Source organism: Embiotoca jacksoni, unplaced genomic scaffold (genome assembly GCF_022577435.1).
Source record: "Embiotoca jacksoni isolate LCO1_2020_lvr unplaced genomic scaffold, fEmbJac1.0.p SCAF_11, whole genome shotgun sequence".
Classification (NCBI taxonomy): Eukaryota; Metazoa; Chordata; class Actinopteri; family Embiotocidae; genus Embiotoca; species Embiotoca jacksoni.
In genome coordinates, this window is record NW_027185241.1 from 3980616 (window position 1) to 4002638 (window position 22023).

Below are 22023 nucleotides of genomic sequence, written 5' to 3' on the forward strand. Positions count from 1 at the left end.
CCCCCAGTGCAGCATTTTCGTGAATTAAACTTGATTGTAAACCATTATCGTGAGAAAGTGTTATAAAGACAGCATATTATATGCAGCTAGATTCGGAGCAGCAGTAGTATGTCATACTATAAAGTATTGCCTTAGCTGTATCCCGCTGATCATGACCACTTCTTGGCCAGTCTGTGTAGTGAGTGATGAACACCATGGAAATGCCATTATCCTAACCAACAAACCAGCACTGACTCAAGAGTACATTAGACCACTTTATTGTGACAGAATGAACAAAATCATGGTAAAGTTGAAAAGCTGTGAATTCAAATCATTTTTTTTTTTAAACAAAAACATTTCATTCTTTTGATTTCTGATAGAAATACCTCCACATATATTCAAAGATAACAAATACAACATCCCCCAAAGTATAGAACCAAGCGCTTTGAATAACATTCACTGGGAAGGTTTTTGTGTTATTATTGACCTCTCAGGCATTAAGAGCTAAATGTTAAGTTTCCTGAAGCAAAATCACAAATCAAGAGACTATTTAATCAATTATTTTATACTCTCCTGGCCCTAAGTATCAAAGTCAGACTTTAATTACATCTCAGTTTCTGCACTTCCCTGTATGATGTCAGTATTCACATAACATAAGAAGACCAAATTTTACCTTGCATTTTTTTCCACTGGCTGCATATTTCTTTCTATTTTGTATTTTCAATCGCACAGCTTTGGGTCAGCAACCATTCTTCTTCAGCATCTTGGTCTTTTATGATGTGTGTACAGCCATTTTTCCCGGAGCCAGAACCATAGGTGTACTATAGAGCCCAGGACCAAAAATTGGAAATATCTTCTCTTCAAACTTGTGAGTAAGAGTGACCAGGTGGGTTCCTGTTCCTGTACCCCCGTCCCAGAATGACACCTCCCCCTTATCAATATTTAGCTTGATGCGAATCCTTTCAGGACGTTGCAGCACCTGCAGCGTTGTGCGCTCAGATGTTAGGACGGTATACACCCCCTTGCTCAGACCTAATGACCACACACCACGGTGGTCCGAGACTGTAAACTTCTTTTTACGGGCCACTGATTCTTTGCATACTCCCAGAGTCCACTTGGGGATGTCACCAACAATGACATCCCATCTGTGTTTCCCAGAGGTGTAACCTTCAGCACCCAGGACAAAGACACAGGGATCAAAGCGCTCTGGGTTTTCAGGGTTGGTCTGCCGCTCTGGGCTTTCTTTCATACTGGTCAGGTCAGCATTCAAAAGCAGCCATGGAGAGGCTGTGTTCGGGTCCAGCACCACTGGCTCTGCACACACAGAAAGACACAAAACACTGCAGTGTCATACTGATTCTTTAAAATTGTGTTCAATAAACTGGCAGTCTTTGATGACATGTACAATGTTTTTAGGCTAACTCTGCAGAATGTTGTTTTGTTGTGCCAATCATCTATTTCAGTTTTTACTGGAATGATGTTTGAAGTATGCACATACAATTTTGGTCCTTAGGACAACAAGCCTTTCTAATCCCCCGCCATGTAATTTACTCACGATATTTAACATGGGCCTGCACATTCTTCCATATTTTGAAACTCAAAGCACCAACATGCTTGCCCATGTTCAAAAGAGAGTCGTTAAGAAGGCGAGGATCTTCACGAGGCCACTGGGCTCTACAGCAGAGATGGGAACAGTTGACGTTAACAAAAATAAATCAACAAAATACGGCAGAAACCTTCATAATGCAGAGTTTCATTATATTCAATTTAAATATCCAACAATCATGCAAATATTTGCTAAATATAGGCAGAATTTTACTTCCAGTTTACTTCACAGTGAATATTCAGTTTTGCAATGACTTACTTTCTTTTTAAATTCTGGAAATTCTAAAAAATGAAAGAGAATGATTGAGATTAGGTCAAAACAAGTCATAAAACACTTAAACATCAGAGACTAAACAAGGTGGCGCCGGGCTGCCCTTTCTTACACGCAGGAGGGGGAGATCTTCGTTGCCCATCGCTTTCTTGAGAGTCTCAATGAGCTCGTTCAGAGCGACAATGTCCTTGTTCGTGTTGGCAATCAGGTCCTGCATGGCAGCAGTCTTTTCATCCTCCTCAGTCGCCAGTTCTGTTAGCCGCAGAGTTTCCTCTGTGCGAAGCACCTGGTGGAGCCTCTCAAACTCTGCCTTGATCTGGTTCTCTGCTTGCCCAGCCTGATACTGTGTCAGGTCAGAGAAAATAGTTTACATATACAGTTCACATACATTTATAAAAGAAAAGATGAGATGCAGTATGTGTAGTCTCTGGTGTGTTATATGTTTTGTACACACGTTTTGCCCTGTATGGAGTATCTTGTTGTTTATGTGCCATGCATTTACTATAAAAAGAAAAACTCTTAGTCACTCTCTTTGTGTAAGAGAAGTAATTCCTAGTATCCAGCCATCTGCATGTTCTCCAGTACATGGAAAAAAAACCAAAAAAACATGAATAACTATAACATGATGGGACACGTCAGTAACTTTACCTTGATGTACTCCACTGCATTTGTGAGTTTACGAGTCATTTTCTTGTATGATTCCACTTTCTTTTCAAAAATCTGGACTTTGAAGCCAAGCTCTTTCTGTGAAAGCCCAAAAACAACAGAAGATATTTTAGTAATCAGTGTTGTGCCAAAATCAAGAACACGTATACCTTCATTCATAGGTGTTCCTGTCATCCCTCAGTCATCACCATTTACTGAAGATCCAAAATTGCAACTGTACACCTGTAAATGTGACATTATACCCGACCTCGTGTAAATCTACAGTATACTGCAGCAAAAGTGAAAATTAGTTGACCTGCGATGACCCATGTTTTTGGAAAGGCCCAAAATGTGATATTTAAGTTAATTCAAATCTGAAGAAATAGTTGGATGCACTAAAGCATTGCATTTGCCAAACTTGTAAACACATAGTTTAAACTAATTGAGTCGAACAGACACAAATCCTACATCCACGTTTCGGAGGCTATAGTTGTTGGTACACAGATGCATTGCGTTATGCGAACGTTCAAATAGTTGTTCTTCTCTTTTCTTTTGCAAAACTGAGCGGTTTTTTTTCTTTAGGAAATACATGTTTTGGGGGTTAACACTCGGTTTAAAACTGGTAAGACCACTTTACCTTACAAATAGGTGCGCCGTCCCTCAGAGAACACAGCCTGTGCGTACTGTGGAGAGTGACGCAGTCCACACACACAGGCTCCTCATCCTTCTCACAGAAGAGCTCCAGCGGCTTCAGGTGGATGTTGCAGACTTCCTCAGTGGGGCGACTCTGGCTCGGCCACCTGTTCATCTCTTTTAGGAAAGTCTCGCAGGCGCTGCTGAGCGCGCGGTTGGCGATGGCCTGCTCCTGCCGGAACTCTTTCCTGCAGAGGCCGCATGTCTTGCCGAACTTTAAACTTTCCTGCAGGCACTCCCGACAGAAACTATGGGTGCATGGCAGCAATACGGGGTCCCGGAAGATGCCCCGACACAGCGGGCAGGTGAGTTCCTGCCGGAGCGATACAGCACCCTCGGACACGTCCTCCTCCATCCCGTCAGCCATGGCTTCACGGGCCCCCTTTAGTTTACTTTCGTTTTCAACAATCCCGCAAATCCAACACGCACCCGCCTGGCTCTTTGTGATATATCACGGCCTCGCGCGTTTGTAACGACTCACAACTAATGAAAAAATATCTTAGCAGATAGGTGGAAAATACAAAACACGAACGGTCTCCGAGTGGATCAAGTTCTCTTCCCTCCCAACTCCCTTTCCGAGTTCCTGGAACAGACAGTAACCGGAACAGGTTTTTACGACACTGCCCTCTAAGGGATCGGGAGATCATTACACACATTTATATAAATTATTTTTTTTGATAATCCCATACACTTCATACTTTTTATCTTATGTATAGAATTTTTTGAAATATTTTTTTCAGTTTTTATAGTCTTAATGGTTGTGGAATTTAGTTTTGTCTGCATTTGCCATGTTTTCAAATTGTATTTCCGCTTTTAACTAATTATGCATGTATGCTTCTGCCAACCAGGTTGCAGTTCACATCCTTGTCTGTTCAGACTTATAATATAGCTAGTTAGTGAAGCTTTTGAAGGAATTCTTGTATGTTTTTAAATGTTTAACTTATAAAGTTAATTCTTATTAAACACAAAGTTGTAGCCATGATGCTGGACAATCCTTAAAAAAATGGATGTTGCTGCTAAGAAGCTTTAAATTCTAAAACGTGGATGTTCACGGACATCTTCAATCCAACAGCACATACGATTTATACAATCATCGCAGTTTTAGGGTGGGAGATAAGAGATAAGTATCACCATTTCAGTATCCAACCAAATGTGAAATATGGTCACAAAAAGTGTTTTTTATGATGTCACAGACAAGCTGAACTTTGACCTTTGAGATGTAAAATGCCATAACTTAATAATTTTACCCTTTTGGAAATTTGTGTAAAATGTCATCATAATTGGTTATGAATTCTTGAGTTATGGGGCCTGTGTATCGCCTTCACGAGAATGGGATGGATGTGAGGCCATGGTGACCTTGACCTTTGACCCCCAAAGTCTTAATCAGTTCACATTTGGGACCAAGTGAACGATTGTACCAAATTTGAAGAAGTTCCTGAAGGCATTCCTGAGTTCGGGAAGGCATTCCCATGTTCACGAGAAAGCGACAGACAACCAAATACCATAACATCATTCTGGAGACTATACTGTTGCGAGTATATCCATCAGGTGGAGCCACAGTGCCATCTTGTGAGTGTGTCTCTTACCCTGCTAGAGAAAATTGCTAAAACACCATACCAGGTAGACGTGCATCTTTGTGTGTGTCCACTAAAGAATCTTTGCAACCATTTAAAACATGAACTACAGCGGTGAACCTCACAATAGCCATGATTCAACGCATGTCTGCTGCCTTGGACCACATACAATGGGTTCAGAAAGTCCTCAGACCCCTTCACTTTTTGCATACTTAAGTTTGTTGTAGATTTAAAAAAAAAAAAAAAAAAAAAAAGCTATTTATTTATTGGTCAGGTGCACCCTGTTTGCCTTGACTATATTGTAATATAACTCTAAAATGTGACCGGAGTGGCAAATTCAAATGTCTGAATAGGTTATGAAAGGAATACACCTGTGTATACGTATAAGGTCTGTTGTGTTCCAGCTTGAAAGCCATGACAATAAACTGAAGATCGGCAGTTTTAAACTGAAAAGTGAACAAATTAATATTTAAACAATACCAAAATCATACTTAATGTTATGAGGACTGTTCATTGATGATGTTGAAGAACTCTGTCTACCAAGGACCTGCAAGGCAATACAGAAACAGACAAGGGGAAAGACACATAGCACTATTAATGGGCATAATGGAGTCTGTAGCTGGCACAGTGTTTTTTAGTTTAATGTACTAAAGCTCATGCCCTAAAATACTTGACAGCAATGACAGAAGGAAAATATTTTTCACCCAAACGCAGATCTTTTTTTTTTTTTTTAACACCCCAGCATTTTCCATGCGATTTAGGTTCATAGACTCGTGATGACTTTCCATCCTTTAAACAGAACATGAGGAGGCTCTTTGAATATTAATAGTTTTCCCTGGAAACTTCAATGAGAGCATGACATGAAAGTTGTCTATCAAGTATGGAGTAGGACTTTCATCTCCACTTTAATGATAAAGCTCCAGAATGTAGTAACATCACTATATATTTTATTAAACCTGGCTACTATTTTACTTTTGAATAAATGTAAAGTGTAAAGTGCTACTGTCACAAGTGGTGAATTTTGCTCACTGTCAACACAAAATTGAAAGAAGCTTTACATCTCTGTTGTCACATCAGTAATATTGTTCAACACTATTTCTGTGAACTACAAGCTGCACTGCTAAAGTGTAATTTCTGACGGTCACAGGTATCAAATGTCACAGGAAATACATAGGGTGCTGTGGTTTCAACTCTTTTTTTTAAGTTGCAAAAATCAGCTGTTGTTTCGACTGAGGCGATAAACGTTTTAGAGATATTAAAACACTATCTCTAGTTTTAAAGAAAGGTACATTGCTGTGATTATCAGCATTGTAAAAGCCACACTGTCAAATTGATTTGGTCAGAGATTTGAGAAATGGGCCCCATCCTCTTTCCTTCTGTTAACCATGAAGCTTGAAACAACCAGACTTCATGTGTTACGACCAAAACATTTCACTACATAATCTCTTTGGGTTTGATGTCAGTGATATCACCCACTTTCATTTAAAACAGCTGCAAAAGGAATGTGAGATTCAAAATAAATATCTGTGCATTAAACCACTTCTACAGATATTCAAACTTTTGCAAACAAAATCTTCTCAAGGTACTTTGATTATTTTTCTTTTAATTCTATAATAATAATATTTCAGAAACATCCAAAATAATGTATTAATTTTACATGACCTTGATCTTATTTACTTACTATATTTGCAGGAAGCTGATGCAACAGTGAGTTTAACTGTTTAATTACAATTAGCTGCATAAAATGACATATTGTTATGAAAACTTAGTAACAGATTAAAAACACTCTGGGACAGATTTTAGGAATTAAAACTAACAAGTGGTTTTTTTTTTGTTTTTTTTGACATTTCTGTTCTTTCAGTTCCTCAACTGACATGTTTTCCTGGCTACAGATTTAAACAAAATTTATATTTATGGGCACACCTGTAACCTAACACTTTACTGTGTATAAATGTATAAATCACTGAAAGTGACTCATGAAAAAAAGGGTATTATACTTTTGTGATGTGGTTTTTGGGGTTGGTCAGTGACATACAGGCAAGAAAAATTCAAACCATTTTCCTCTCAAGTACTCAGTCAGGTTCATTAGTTCAACTAACCTTCATATGCAGAAGGTATTTTTATGGATATTCAAATGAAACAAAACTCTTCAGTAACTGTGTCTGAAACCACATGTAGGCAAGCAACATTTCTATTTCTCCTATATGCCATCAAATAATTAATCCTTCTTCTCCAAACATTTGAAAACTGTAATGCCACATGAGATTTAAAATTCTGATGAAACTGAAATAATTTTGTTGCAATCCACAGAAAAAGAGTTTTGTTTGCATTTTTGTAAAATGGTCGGTACAAGTAACAATTCAATACATTTCCAGCGATTGTGTTTGCCTGGTTGTAGGTTGAAAAAGTCTCTAGTTTGGCATTCATGCAGGTGCTAGCACTGTTACGTTCCTCTCTGAACACAAGAATTGCATTAAGTTGCAGAACATAAAAGGTGAGAAAAAAACAGGAACACGATCTGAGAGCCGGATATGGGCAAAGGGGAAATAGGCAACAAATTCAAACTCTACTGTCGCAGGTGTTGCGTTTATATGGCGGTGTGGCTGCGTACATAGTATGAGCTATATCGAAAGAGAGAAAAAAAAGAAAAGGTGTGATAAAAATCTTGAGGTTTTGAAGAAGATAACTGCACTGACATGGCACGTTATGAAGATGATCTATGGACAGATTTGACACTGATATGAGACATATAAATAGTATCAAGGGGTTTTGATAGAGCTATCGATTTAAGAGCCGATTAACCAAAAGTTCATTCGTATTTTCAGTCCTATTTTTCCCATTCATTTTAATTAGACTGTGTAGAATAATAACTTTGTGTGTTGAGTTGCTGCCGTGTTTGTGTGCGAATCTGTTCTAATAGCACAAGAACACGCAGTTATTGTCTTCGCAAACAGCATGCATTCATTTCACTGCTCATGTTATGTGGTATGAGAACCCACAATAAGAGCGGTTCAAAAGTCCCCCAATGAACAGCAGCACACGGAATGTAGCCACCTCGCTCGGATCAGGGAAACTGGGGCACCCTCCCAGAACCAGACCTCGCTGGCGAGCGTCTGATGGCTGGACCTTCGCCCATGGGGCTCGGTCGGGCTCAGCCCGAAAAAACACCATGAAGCAGCCACCCCGTGGACAAGCATCAGGGTCGGGTGCAATGCAGACCGGGCGGCGGGCCGGGTTGGGCCGGGGATTATATCTCCCATCTGGCCTGGGAACGACTTGGGATCCTCCAGGATGAGCTGGAATATGTTGCAGGGGAGAGGTTGATCTGGGCCAACTTGCTTGGCCTGCTGCCACCCGATCCCGAATAAGCAGAATAAGAAGATGGATGGATGTTATGTGGTGGTGTTGATAAACGGACCCAAACGCAAACACACAACAGTTAACTTGACCACAGGAAGTTTTTGTTTTCCAGAACAGCAGGGGGAAAATAAAACCGAAGGTGCATAAACACAGAAATAGTCCAGGATGGCTGGAAGCCAATAATCATCTCTCCCAACATGGAATCATCCCGGAGTCGGGGCAGGTACTCGAACTAGTCCGGAAAGGGAGATAGTCAGCAAGACCCGTGCAGGCAGCTGAGGGTATCCCCGTAATTCTCACCGGGGTCTATAATAACTAACGTTTTAGTGTCATGTGTATTTTGTATTGTGTTAGACAGTTTTAGGTCCTTCACTCCTTTTATTTATTAATCGCTTAACAAATGCTTTTAATTCTGTGGCTAAGCAGGCTCATATAAACTAACCTGATTTCCGTTTTGAACATGTGTTAGTCCGTGTATTATCTGATGGGTCTTAATTTTATAAAATGATCTAATTTAATCTAAATGTGCAGTTGAGGAATTGAATTAATGGCTTCACCATTTCTATTTGATGCTATACACCATGCCAGCAGGGTATGAATACACACATAAATGAAATTTAAACTAGAAAATAGCAACCATTCATTGCAGATATGAATGACTCTGGTCAAAGGGCACGCTGATAGTTTATCTCTGATGTGGTTCATACAGGAAGTGTGAAAACAGTCCAAAACACCTCAAGTAAACACCTGAAAGAAAAACTTCAGTTGGTGCTCAGTGACCTGCACAAATGTTTTAATGGCTCAAGGCATCGGAGATACCCCCAGTTCTTAAGATTTGTGAAGCAATTTAATGGATGACAGTTTTGGCTATAGTTTTCAAGCTATACAGCATTTTTTTTTTTTAAACCCTTTTTATTATAAAACTTGCTTTTCAAGCTTTTTTATTTTAAAGAGAGGAAACAAAAAACTAAAATGGAAACATAGATTTGTTTTTTGCATGATGACAGTTTCCATAAATCCCCTTCAAAACATCAAACCCTGGTGCTTTGGTTATTTTGCTCCCCATTATGAACGTCGGAAAATGTTCACACCGTTTTAATGTGTGGTAGGTGAGGTGTTTTTTTTGTGTGAGTGTCTCTTAGCTTTGCTTCCTATGTGGTGGGTGATGTTGTTACTGGCAACGTTGAATCCTAGAGCTCATTTCCCCCTGTGTAGCCTTGTGACCTGCAATGTCAGAGGATTACAGTCAGGTAAGTTCTTATTTTACCTTATATTATTTTTTGATTATTTATACAATATCTTTTACCAAAAATATTTAATTTCACATGCATGTATCATTATTTATTTTTTTGGACAGAATTTTTGTTCACATTACGTTACATCACACTAAGCATTTAAACTGCTGGCTCTCCACTGTGCACTTGGTTTGTGTATGTGTTCTTTACCTTATTAAGAAGTTACCACATAAGCATAAATTGTATTTTTATGCAACATGCTGGCAAGTACTGTATATTGATGTCTTTGATTAATCGTATTTCTTTTGGTGTTTAGTTTCACACTATTCGCAGTAGAGACCACAGCGTGTTAAACTGTGATGTGGTTTGTAGCTTGATGGAATGCCATTCAGTAAAAAGTTTCATCAATGTGTGAGGAATGAGACAAAGAGAAAAGAATGGAGCTAGAGTAAGCTCTGTGCAAGAGTAGGTTTTTCAACCATTCAACCAGACCAAGGATAATTAATGATTATAAATACAATACAACATTAGATGCTACTTAAAGTTGTAATTACATTTATAGTGCCTTGTGGCTCTTAACTTGATGCAAACTGTGAACTTACACATGCGTCCTCTTGGACATGGACATTCATTTATCTTCCCCATCTGCAAGCACAAATCTGTACGTATCTGAACAGTATGCAACTGAAAACATTCTCTAAATTAGGAACTGAGATAAGTTGATGCGAAGTCGTGCAGGTGATCAGACATAGCACCACAAACTTCAAAGAGCAGATTGTTACATCAGCGTTGAGATAGTCAGGTGTGGACGGTGGTGTTTCTCTTACCTTCTCTTACATACAAAATACTACAGAAAAAGATAAATACTCTTTCTTCACTTTCAAACTATTTAAAGGTGTTGCCAACTTCTCTGTCCAGAAGGCACTGGAAATCTAATGCACATTTTTGTCACCAGCAGATTAGATTTAATGTAAAGGCTTTCTTTTATTGTTTACCATTTTCATAGAAACAACTTATTCAAAATGAGAGTGTTTTCATAAGGCTTAAATAAGTAAATATTTTCCTAAACCAAAAGAAAGCACTTTTTCTTTTCCTTTAAATTTGCTCCAAAAAAATGTATACAAAGACCGATAGATAGATAGATAGAGAGAGAGAGAGAGAGAGAGATAGATAGATAGATAGATAGATAGATAGATAGATAGATAGATAGATAGATAGATAGATAGATAGATAGATAGATAGATAGATAGATAGATAGATAGATAGGTAGGTAGATAGATAGATAGATAGATAGATAGATAGATAGATAGATAGGTAGGTAGATAGATAGATAGATAGCACCACCTTGTGGTTGGCACAGATTACACTGGTCTAATTTATGTGCACCTTTCCTCTGTTTCACAGATGCACACGATGGAACCTGACCAGGTTAACGATGGCCAATGGTGGCTTGAGGGTTATGATTTTTTTGAAAATTATTCTTCTTTTGATAACTCTTCTTTGACTGGGGATGATGTTTGCGATCTGAATGAGGGTATGAAGTTTAAAGCATTGTTCATACCAGTTCTGTACTCAGTGGCGTTTGTTGTGGGTATCCTGGGGAACGGAGTGCTGCTGGGCGTTTTGATTCAGAGCAAGAAGACCTGGAGTGTGACAGACACCTTCATCCTCCACCTGGGTGTGGCAGACGTCCTGTTGCTGCTGACGCTGCCCTTCTGGGCTGTACAGGCTACTCAAGTTGATGGATGGACATTTGGTACTCCCCTCTGCAAGATCACTGGAGCTGTTTTCACAGTAAGAATCGTGCATCAGTGAGGAAGCACTGAAAACATCTGCATTATAGAAAGATTAACATAGTAGAGGTTGCAAAAAAAAAGTTTGCTGATTTTTCTGTACCCTCAGATCAACTTCTACTGTGGAATCTTTCTCCTGGCCTGCATCAGTCTGGACCGCTACCTGTCCATCGTCCATGCCACCCAGATGTACTCCCGCAGGAAGCCCTGGGTGGTTCAGGTCAGCTGCTTGGCAGTGTGGTCCTTCTCCCTGCTCCTCTCCATCCCTGACTGGATCTTTCTAGAAGCTGTGCAGGATCCCAGACGAAACACAACAGAGTGTGCTGCCAACTATATGAGGTCTTCCCTTCAAGCAGTAAGTGACTGGCGGCTGGCATCACGTCTGCTTTACCACATAGTAGGCTTCATGGTTCCTTCAGCTGTCTTGATCTTCTGCTACTCCTGCATCCTGCTGCGGCTGCGGTGTGGCAACCAGGGCTTTCAAAAGCAGAAAGCCTTCAGGGTCATCGTTGCTGTGGTGTTGGTTTTCTTTCTCTGCTGGACGCCATACAACATCACACTCATCGTGGACACACTTTATTCCAAAAATCTGACCTGTGGGGTCAGAATGTCACTGCAAAAAGCTGAGACGGTGACCTCGTCGATTGGTTACCTCCACTGCAGCATCAATCCCATCCTGTATGCTTTTGTGGGTGTCAAGTTCAGGCGTCAGCTCCTGGATATCCTGAGGTCTCTGGGCTGCAAGCTGAAGACAAGCGCCAAATTCCAGTCCAGAAGGAAAAGCTCCATTTGGTCTGAGTCTGCCGACACCTCCAACTCCATTGCTGTCTGAGAAAGACACAAAAAATTTACAAATTAAAAGAGCTCACAAAAAGTGACATTAAGACAGAGACATCTGAGCATAGAATGTGTGTCAGTGTATTTCCTGTTAACCTGTAAGAGACTATGTTTTCTCTCCTTTTTTCATTGTTCACAGTGTATTACTAGCTGAATATAAACATGGCATAAAAATAATTTGTCTGTCTAGAACTCATACATGCACTTGTCGCTACTAGGTTTTTCTCGACTTGCTCTATTTCTGTTTTCTGATTGCCAGGCTGCATTGTGAAATAAATACATCAAGAAATCATGTAGTAGGCTACTGTAGAAAATATTATTACTGTAGAGTGACCTAGTTTATACCAGTTATATTGGTTATTGCATTATGTTTTTTTATATGAAATGTTTCATGCAAAATATGCAAATGAAGAATAAAGTGTTATTTTAAGTGTTATTGACTGTGTGGAACGATTCTTGATCCACCTGTATGTCATATGGTGGTTTGACATTAAATAAGTTGAAGTTGAAGTTGAAAAAAGTTAAAGTTGAGCGAGGGCAGCTGTTGGTCTCCAGATTTCAGTTTCTGTGTGAAGCCTGCAGACCAGCTTGTTCCTGTGTAGACCAACAGGCTACTCTTGAATGTATCACAAGGGTTTCCAGGGGATGTGGAGCCCATTCAGGACAGTTGTAATATTTTGGGGAAATTTTCCTGGAAAGAGCAACATAGATGATGTTATTACACACATAAGTAACATCAGGACTTTGAAGGCCAATTCTGATTTTTCACACTAAATGTCCCACAATTTATTTTTTAACAATTTGTAACATACATGTCTCAATAGTCAGCCCATCAGAAGTCCATGCGTACTAAGCTTGGGAATACTGCCTAAAAAGTCAAATTGAACAGTTAAATGAGTAAATTAAATGTACTTTTCTCATTTAGTTGCTGGTTCGTCACAACGGTCTCCAAGGAAATCTTATTTAGTTAAAGGCTATTAAACTGTATACAGTGACGATAACGTTCCTATTGAAATAGATCTTTGCTTATTGGACCCAAAGCAACCCCCAACTTTTAATTACCTCAGTCTAACTGTGTGTACTTCACTGTAGTGGCAGATAGAAGATCACACGTTCTACTTTAAGAGCAACATCCCTTTTTTTATCCCCTGTCTTCTCTCTGGTCGTATTGAGAAACTGAGACATTGTAATAAATAAACTGCATGTGTATTAAACTTTCTAAGATTATATAATCAAGATTAGGTGAAGAATAACTGCAAAAATAAGAATAGAAAACCACACGTGGCGGTTTCTGTGGAAATAGTTGACTTTTTGACAGGAAATTGAAACAGAGACAAAGAAACAGACGCACATCCTCCACCGTGTGGTTTAAGAAAAAAAGTGATTAGTTAAGAGATGAAAAAAGAACTGAAAGACACAATGTGACCTCTGACGTACTTGTCTAAATTAACTAATATACATATCATATCTGGAAAAAAAAACCACAACATAATTTACATGCAAGGCAACATTTGACTACAGCAGGGTGGTGGTGGTGGTGATGGTGGTGGCAGTGTGAGGGATCATCCCAGCAACAAACATAATGTTTACAGGGGAAACATTTCAGTCCTGAACTGTCAAGAACAGAGCAGACAAAAGAGATACGAACATTCATTCAAACACATCAAGCTCTGCTCAGTTTGCTCCTCGTGACAGAAAAGTCTGATAAAGCTGCTTGTCTCTATCTCTGCGCTATTTCCTGAAGCAGGAAACAAAGCTTCAAATTGAAGTGACACTCATTATAACCAGTAATCTCATAAACGTGATGAGTCTCTGCTGTTACAGTCAACTGGTATTTCTCGGATTAAACCATTCTTTACCTGTCAATAGACTTAAGTTACAGCGTAAAGAGGAAGGAAAAAAGGTGGGCTGAAAGGAGGAAACTGTTTATTTTCTGTGAACTCACTGTACACCAAGTTTCCAAAATACACTTGCTATGTATATTTTAAAGTAACATTACTATCCTGCGATGAGCCCAGAAATTAGGCTTTGCATGCAAGCCAGAATTGTTGGGAGTAAAAACCATAGATTTTGTTGTTCAGCACACAATGATCATCATAATAAGATTTTGTCTTCTCCAACTTCCCTTCATTTGCCACCTACCCCTTTTCCTAGTGAACTGGTTTTATACACACTAAGCACTCCACAGTTCTCTCCACCAAACAAACAGCCAGATGAGAGCAAACAGAGAGCTATGAAGCACAGAGCTGTTTTGTTCTTCCTCCTCCTCCTGTCTTGTACTCTGTCACCTGACTGATGACATCACCACTTGTTTGTATCGGCCTGTGTCCTATTCTCCAAACACCCGTGTTGCAACAATGAAGTCAAAAAGAAAGAAAGGCTATGGGATTCACCAAAGGGGAAATTCCCTCACTGCACTGTGATCCTACTCAGACATGCACACTCACTGCGCAAATGTGGAGTTCACAGTCATTACTGCTTTAAGATAAATAGAAGACAGGGCGTAAAATGGAAAGCGAAACAGTTTATTGTAGGTTATGGACTATGTTGGACTGTTTCATGAAGACTACAATAACACTGGCGAGGATAATAGCTGACATCCCTTCCGGTTACAAAGATTATGGCACTATCTTTATGACAATCGGAAAGCAGTGTAAAAAGTGATCACTGACAACTTTTTTTCATCATAAAATATTGCAAAAAAACCTGTTGTCTTTCGTTTAAAATAATATTACACAATATAAAATACAGACATCTATAGGTCATGATTTCGGGTAACAAGCTTCAGTTAAGCAACAATGATTACAAAATTAAAGTACAAGAGTACATGTCACCATGATATAGTTTTCAAACCTTCACAGTAATGCAGCATATGACTCTCTCTTTTTTTTATTTTTTTTATTTTTTATAAATAGCCAATTGAGTTCTCACCATTACACAAAAAATAGATCCCCGTCCCTTGAAACTATGACATGAGTTCACACTAAATTACCCTTAAGGGTGTAACATTACTCAGATCACTACTGGGTAATTTTGGTCCCTTTGTCAGCACTGAGCTGGCTGCACCTGATTGCTTGTCATCTGTGTCAGCTCTTCCCTCTCATGACTCTAGTCAGGCGGGGCTTCCTCGCCTACACCCAGCTCCCACACAGAGCTTTTAGATTCAAATGTAACACATTTCAACATGGCCAGCAACCGTTTCCTGAAGTTTCCACGCAGGCTGAGATACAGCAGAGGTCTGAGGCACGCATGAATGCAGCCAAGAGCAGAGGTGACCATGAGAGCTGTGTCCAAGGAACCATCAGGAGCTCTAGATACATCATTATGTTCCTTAGAGCTTTTCCTAAAGGAGTCCACAATGAGAGTGATGTTGTACGGCATCCAGCACAGAAAGAACATGACCACCAGAGGCAGGATGACCATGAGAGCTCTCTGCTTCTGGAGGCTTTTAAAGCTGCACTGGAGCTGATAGAGGAAGCAGGAGCAGCAGATGATCAGGGTGGCCGCAGGTAGCACAAAGCCCATCGTGTGCTGGACAAGACGGAACCTCAGCTCCCCATTATTCACAGACTGAGAGTAGCTGGGAACACACAGTGTTTTCTCTTCAGCTGGACCTTCCTCAGGCAGCGGGGAAATCCAGTCAGGGATGGTAAGGAGCAGGGAGACGAGCCAGACTGACAGGCAGCTAATATGAACTAACCAGGGCTTCCTGTAGAACAACTGGATAGCATGAATGGTGGACTGGCAGTGATCTAGACTGATGCAAACCAGCAGAAAGATGCCACAGTAGAAGTTGATCTGAAAAAAAAAGAAGGAAAACTGTTATTGAGTGTTAGACAAAAACCTCAAACCATCTTCATCCTGTAAAATCACTTCTCCCGCCTCTACTCAGAAATTCTGAAATCCCTGGACGATGTCAGTAAGCCAGTACATTTGTTCAATAGCAGTATTAAGTTCAATGACCCTGTTCTGCCAAGAGTCTTGATTAAGCAGAAAATAATGGCCTGCAGCCAAACACAATCCATCCAAGAACAACTTTCTCACAGCTGCACCGAACAGATCTCCCTTTCGCTTTCACTCTCGGCTCATTCCACACAGTACTCAGTACTTACACTAAAAACAGCTCTACAGAGCTTGTAGAGAATCCCAAAGCACAATTCACAATGTTGAGTGCTCTGTGCAGCCCAGAATGGCAGCGTCACCAGCAGCAGGATGTCTGCGACACACATGTGGAGAATAAAGGTGTCTGATTTGCTCCATGATCGCCTCTTCTGAGCCAGAACTGCCAGGAGGAGAATATTCCCCAGCAGACCTACAACCAGCACTACTGAGAACAGAACCGGGATCCACACCGGCTTACAGCCCCTTGGCTCTGAATCCTCCTTATACTCATAGTTGTAGTCATAGTCATAGCTGGTGTTCTGACCAAGCATTCCATCGAGATCCACGTCCATTTTCATCTGCTGTTGATACAAAAGATAGAGTTAAACCCACAGAGAAGTAAAAAATGCTGCAGAGTCTATGAAGCTGGAAGTTAAAAAATAATGAGTCAACTCCTCTCTCTCTGTGCACCATCAATGAGTGACAGTGAAGTACATTTTTTTTTTAAAATCTCCCCTTGGGAAACCCAGTTGAGGCTTTATAAACACGCTCGGACACACAGTAACTCACATGATGCGATGTCACTGGATGAGGCAATTGTGGAGTGGGTTTAAGCGGAAAGTACAGTTTACGTTGGTCATGCACGCACGCACGCACACGCGCGCGCGCGCACACACACACACACACACACACACACACAATTCAGATCTATGAAACATATTCATGTGCATAAGCTGTCACTTTTTAATCTTGCCAAAAGTAAACATGCAAGAGTGTCATGAGACCATACTGTAGGCGTAAAAGATAAGGCACACAGCATTCCTGCGTTAACGCTACAACTGAAATATCCTCTAAAGTTGAGATATTTTAAGTCAAAAGGTTATATATTCGTAGACAGAGAGGTTTGAAAATCACGTACTTCCCATAAAGAGCTTCAGCCGCAGAGTCTGAGGGCAACAACCTGTCAGTGTGCTGTGGACCGGTGATACCATACACAGGACAAACACAACCTGCTCATATCGCTTCACACCGGGGCCAGCTGGCTCTTTGAACGGGATCTCCCGGGTGTTTTTGGAGGGAGGACAGACGAGCTCCTGCAGCGGTCGAGTGCCCGTCAAGTCCAACCCTACAACGCACAAACAGCGTTTCTCCGCGTTTGCGCTCAAAATGTATCCGAGTTTGAGGCTCATTAGAGAAGAATCGCTCGTTTAAATGAGCGAAGGGTAAATCCACAAAAACGAAACCACCGGGTTGAAGGGGAAACTAAGAAAGGGGCGATGAGAAAATCATCAAGCCTGGAAGTTTTACAGACGCACATCGAGACGGAAGGGATCTTAAAGCCTTTCGCACGTCCTGAACGGACTTACGAGCACTTTAATGCTGCCCCACTGGGTTGTTTTGGTCCATCAAGTGTCACCCCGTTCACACGTTGAGGAAATACGTTGAGTTCTGCCAAATCACACGAAATGCCGTGTTTCTTTTTCAAAATAAAATGTTCAATCAAGTTCACTACACCGTTTAGAAATAAAAATAAAATAAAGAGACACTGAAAGATAGACAAGGCTCTTCGGTTTAGCGAAAAGCATATGGATATGCTCACATTGCACTGTCCCGATGAACTCAGCCATTATTGAGGAAAACGTGTTTTATTTTGAAGGTCAGATTACCGTACTTCCGTGTTGACACATTTGTCTGCTTGTTTTGAGACGGGTACCACGTAGTGCTGGACACAAAGCAGACAATGCGCCGCACAAAGAGCCCCTCGCCACTGGATGGAGCCACTGTGCTTGTGTTTTCAAACCTGAGACCAGCTGTAAAACTGCAAGTCGTCCGGATACATCAGCTAAATAAAATCCCAAATGTCCGAGTGTCTGAGGATTTTTTTTTTTTTTTTTTTTTTTTTAAAGGAATCATTGTTTTACTCAGTTATTGACTAAATAAACTGGAAAATTACTTCAATAAAAAAGAGGACTACTTTAAGAAGTTAGGATATTAAAATATATCATGGTTCAACTGTACATTTATTCAACTGTTTTCATGTACCTGGAAGCCTATTTTATATTCAGAGGGATAAATTGGATTTTTACTGTATAAAACTAGCTCCATGTTGACCAGCTACAACAGTAATGCTGCATATGTATTACGTTAAAGTCATTCGCTGGGTAATTTTACTGGAAAGAGGTACATTTTCCTGATTATTTCTTTACTTTTACTTGAGCAGGGTTTTCAGTGCAGGATTTAGATTGTTGTATCTTTATTTTAATTATACTTTTGAGATTAGGATTATAAAATGCAAGGTTAGACAGGTATTTCCAACCTAATTTGTCTTGTGGACTCTAAGAAATATAGCTGCTAAGGAAATATTATAAGCTTTACTTTTCTGGTTTTAGCACCAAACTTTTTTGTTTTTTTTGCTTTTTGCATTAACCATGACGTCTGTTAATGCACTTAACAGCTGCATATTGTGCTGAATGAAAGTTACTCAGGATGAACCTGTAGAGAAAGAATGTGACATGTTGATGCATAATAGACATGATGCTTTGTTTTTATTCCAAAATATTTGTTTCTTTGTACATCAAAGGAGGCTGCGTATGAATGTTACTCACAAAATGAGTAATTTCCTCTTTTGCAGCACAGAGTACAGTTTTGAAGCTCATAGTTTTATACACATCACGAATAAAGATCCATAAAAAAAAATAATTTCATCACATGCAGCTTTTTAATCTACACAACCAAGCTGAAGCTTGTTTTACCTGAGAGTGAAATCTGATGAGAAAAATATAAAGTATATAGATGTACTGAGAACTAAAGCCACAGTCTACCTCTTAACTGCTGAACAAGCTTTTTAAGAGGATGAAGAAATCTTTATGTTTCACAAGATTTGACATTTGAACCCAAAAATCAAAACGCCCTCATGAAATGTTTGTGAAAACAATAGCCTGTGAGGTGTGGCAATGTTTTACTCTATGCTCCACCCTAAATAAGTGATTATGCAAAAAAATTACACAAAAACAATGTAAGCTGCGCTACCAACACCTGGATGGCAAAGCACCACTGCAAGATATGTACATAACTGGCAAAAACCGTAATTCTAAGAGAACATTTTTAAAGTCTTATTTCCATTATTCACTGCAGTTCACTTTCTACTATCTTTCACTCCAAAGCCTCCTCTCACACACAAAACCACACACGTATCTCCTCACCTCCCTTGTTCATCGTGTCTCTATACTGGTATCACACCATGACGGAGTAAGAAGTGTTTTCACTTTCTGCAGAGCTGAATGAGCCTGTTGGTCTTCTACGCCTTCTCTCCCTCCACCCCTCCATCCCTAGCCAGCCTCGCTGTCCCAGCAGCCCCTTGCACATTCTGACCAGCTCCCTCCTGAACTTCACCCCCACAAAGCCGTACAGCAGAGGGTTCAGGGCGCAGTGCGACAGACCCAAACTTTCAGTAATCAGAGTACCAATGTCCACCACATAGCCAAACTGACACCCTCCAGTCACCACATCCAGCCTATGCAGACTATCTGCCAGCTGGAAGCAGTTGTACGGCGCCCAGCAGACCACGAACACAGACACTAAGGAGATGATGAGGCGGAGAGACTTGCGCCTTTGGCGGCGACTGGCATTGCACAGAGACCTGAAAATCTGGATGTAGCAGTAGAGCATGATCAGTAGAGGGACACCAAATCCCAGAACTATACTGACCAACTGCAGTCCCACCTGCCACTGTTTGGCATTGAGAGTATACATCATTTGGCAAAGGGGCGGCGTCTGGTGGCCCACAGTGTCTATCTTCATCACGCCTTTGAAGGCAATGTCCACTCCGCTCAGGCACAGGCAGACCACCCAGATGATGACACAGGCAAACTGGGCATGGCAGGTTTTGCGTTTCCAGCCTGAGCCGACAGCGTGGACGATGGCCAGGTATCGGTCAAAGCTGATGCAGGCCAGGAAGAGGATGCCACTGTAGCGGTTCAGGGAGAAGAGGGCACCAGAGATCTTGCAAGCAATCGAGCCGAACACCCAATAGTGAGCCCACTGCACTGCAAACAGGGGCAGGGTGAAGGCCAGCAGGAGGTCGGAAATGGCCAGGTGAAGGAGGAAGGTGTCTGTCAGAGAGAAGGCACAGGCACCACCACTCTGAGAGTTTCTGTAGCGTCTGATCACACACAGCACCAGCACGTTGCCTACAACAGCCACGGCGAACACCAGGCTGTATATGACAGGGGAGTACTTCTGTGCAAAACTGTAGATGTCCTGCTGAGAGCATGGGGGTGCAATAACCCCCCTCGTTTCGGAGGACGAGGTGTAATTGTCTTCATAAAAATAGTCCTGAGGGAGAAACAGACTTCTGTCATTTTTGTGAAGAATATGGGATTTCTAAGAAAAGCTTACTTCACTGACGGGTTTCCACTCATCTTCATTTTCTCTTAATTTAGCTCAAAATCTTCTTATGACATGAAGTAATAAATAATAATATCTGGTGCAGGAATTTACTTTACTTGTCAAAGGAATATGAAAATATGCACTCACCCAGTAATCCTCTAGGGTTGGTGTGACTTGATCCATATTTGTGGTAAACATTGAGGCAGCAGAACACCTTGCTTCTAAAGGAACCTTCAGAGAGTAAAGAGAGCACGCTCTGCTCATAAAAATATTAGCTAAACCTCCCTTTTCACAGTGTAGCTTTGCTGCATTTGTCCAGATGACGGAAGATGAGAAAGAAGAAGTGGGCATTTCAGGAACTGAATCTTTGCACATTTTGGACAGATGCACACAGAGCTATAGTGGGAATTGATGACTGTCTCAGGGAAATCGTGACATATATTTTTAAATCATGTCTGCCACCAGCTATAAATTTCTCCCAGACAGATGGTGCATGATTAGTGTAGTCTACATGGGAAAAAAAAAAAAAAAAAAAAAAAAAAAAAAAAATCTGTTTTCAAGAATGTGTATCCACATATGATGAAGATGTATCTTATATTAACATGCTTACAAGTCATAATATCAAAAGGGAAAATTTGTGGTACTAACCCTCAAGAATCAAGAAATTGTTTTTACAAAACAACCCTCAAATATTAGAGGAGAAGTGAAAGTGCTTGGTTGACAGAAATTTCAGCCTCCACTATGTTGTTCTTCATATTCAGCATTCTTTCACACATTAAGCATTACACTCATCTTACACTGTGGTAATTTGGTGAAGACGTTTCAGTAGTATTTTTTGTTGTTATTCTTGTGAGGTTTACAAAGCTGAACATGTACAAATTTAAATCTGCTTAAAACAGAAATGAATTTCAAAATACTTTCTAACTGTGATATGAGTGATTTTTGATGAAAAGCAGAACTTCATCAATAAAAACAAAAAAAAAACATTGTCCATTAATAAGAGAAGATTTACTTACCCTTAAAGACCTTGTAAAGAAGACAGGATGTAAACTGAGGGGCTGGTGCAGAGCTTTCTGGGCGCTATGTAATTTGGTACGCTTAAAAAAGGCACAACAGGATACGAAGTTACGTTTATATGTAACATACGTTTCAGGACAAACATGAACATTAACCGAGTGCTCGTATAGTGTTTACAAATACTTTAGACAAACGCATAAAGAAATAGAATTTGAAAGAATGCTCTTAAAATTCAATGTATTTCAATTTCTCTTGTGTTATAAATTTATCAAAATAATCTTGTCTTAAAGATTTCACACCTTCCAGAGGATGTGGGATAAACACAAATGCTTCAGTGCAATAGAGTCAACGACATCAACTGAAACTGGTTGTCTGTCCACATTAAAGTGCCACTTCAAAAATTTGAGAGGGGTTTCAATTTTAAAGTAAGTTAAAATGATGATGTTGTTTAATAAAGTATGTTTAACCAGGGGTTGACTGCAGACCGCAGAGACATTTTGTACACAGATGAATCATAAAGTAGG

The 22023-nt window shown here is 40.3% G+C and overlaps 4 protein-coding genes across 4 annotated transcripts; 1 reads left to right on the forward strand and 3 right to left on the reverse strand.

Moving 5' to 3' along the window:
• Positions 1 to 241: 241 nt before the first annotated feature.
• On the reverse strand, positions 242 to 3788 carry trim35-28 (tripartite motif containing 35-28). Its single transcript, XM_069142367.1, has 6 exons — positions 3138 to 3788; positions 2504 to 2599; positions 1968 to 2198; positions 1844 to 1866; positions 1535 to 1653; positions 242 to 1293 (listed from the first exon to the last, which is right to left on the reverse strand). Exons 1-6 carry the CDS (start codon positions 3558 to 3560, stop codon positions 752 to 754), a joined length of 1434 nt encoding a protein of 477 aa, XP_068998468.1. The 5' UTR covers positions 3561 to 3788; the 3' UTR covers positions 242 to 751.
• Positions 3789 to 8939: 5151 nt separating this feature from the next.
• cxcr3.1 (chemokine (C-X-C motif) receptor 3, tandem duplicate 1) lies at positions 8940 to 12428 on the forward strand. The gene is made up of 3 exons (XM_069142371.1): positions 8940 to 9377; positions 10767 to 11156; positions 11265 to 12428. Exons 1-3 carry the CDS (start codon positions 9357 to 9359, stop codon positions 11985 to 11987), a joined length of 1134 nt encoding a protein of 377 aa, XP_068998472.1. The 5' UTR covers positions 8940 to 9356; the 3' UTR covers positions 11988 to 12428.
• A 2073-nt stretch (positions 12429 to 14501) lies between these two features.
• Positions 14502 to 17540, reverse strand: LOC138194013 (C-X-C chemokine receptor type 3-like). The gene is made up of 3 exons (XM_069142372.1): positions 17013 to 17540; positions 16105 to 16455; positions 14502 to 15790 (listed from the first exon to the last, which is right to left on the reverse strand). Exons 2-3 carry the CDS (start codon positions 16450 to 16452, stop codon positions 15101 to 15103), a joined length of 1038 nt encoding a protein of 345 aa, XP_068998473.1. The 5' UTR covers positions 16453 to 16455; positions 17013 to 17540; the 3' UTR covers positions 14502 to 15100.
• A 1073-nt stretch (positions 17541 to 18613) lies between these two features.
• Positions 18614 to 20754, reverse strand: cxcr3.2 (chemokine (C-X-C motif) receptor 3, tandem duplicate 2). The gene is made up of 2 exons (XM_069142374.1): positions 20630 to 20754; positions 18614 to 20428 (listed from the first exon to the last, which is right to left on the reverse strand). Exons 1-2 carry the CDS (start codon positions 20744 to 20746, stop codon positions 19328 to 19330), a joined length of 1218 nt encoding a protein of 405 aa, XP_068998475.1. The 5' UTR covers positions 20747 to 20754; the 3' UTR covers positions 18614 to 19327.
• Between the last annotated feature and the right edge of the window lie 1269 nt (positions 20755 to 22023).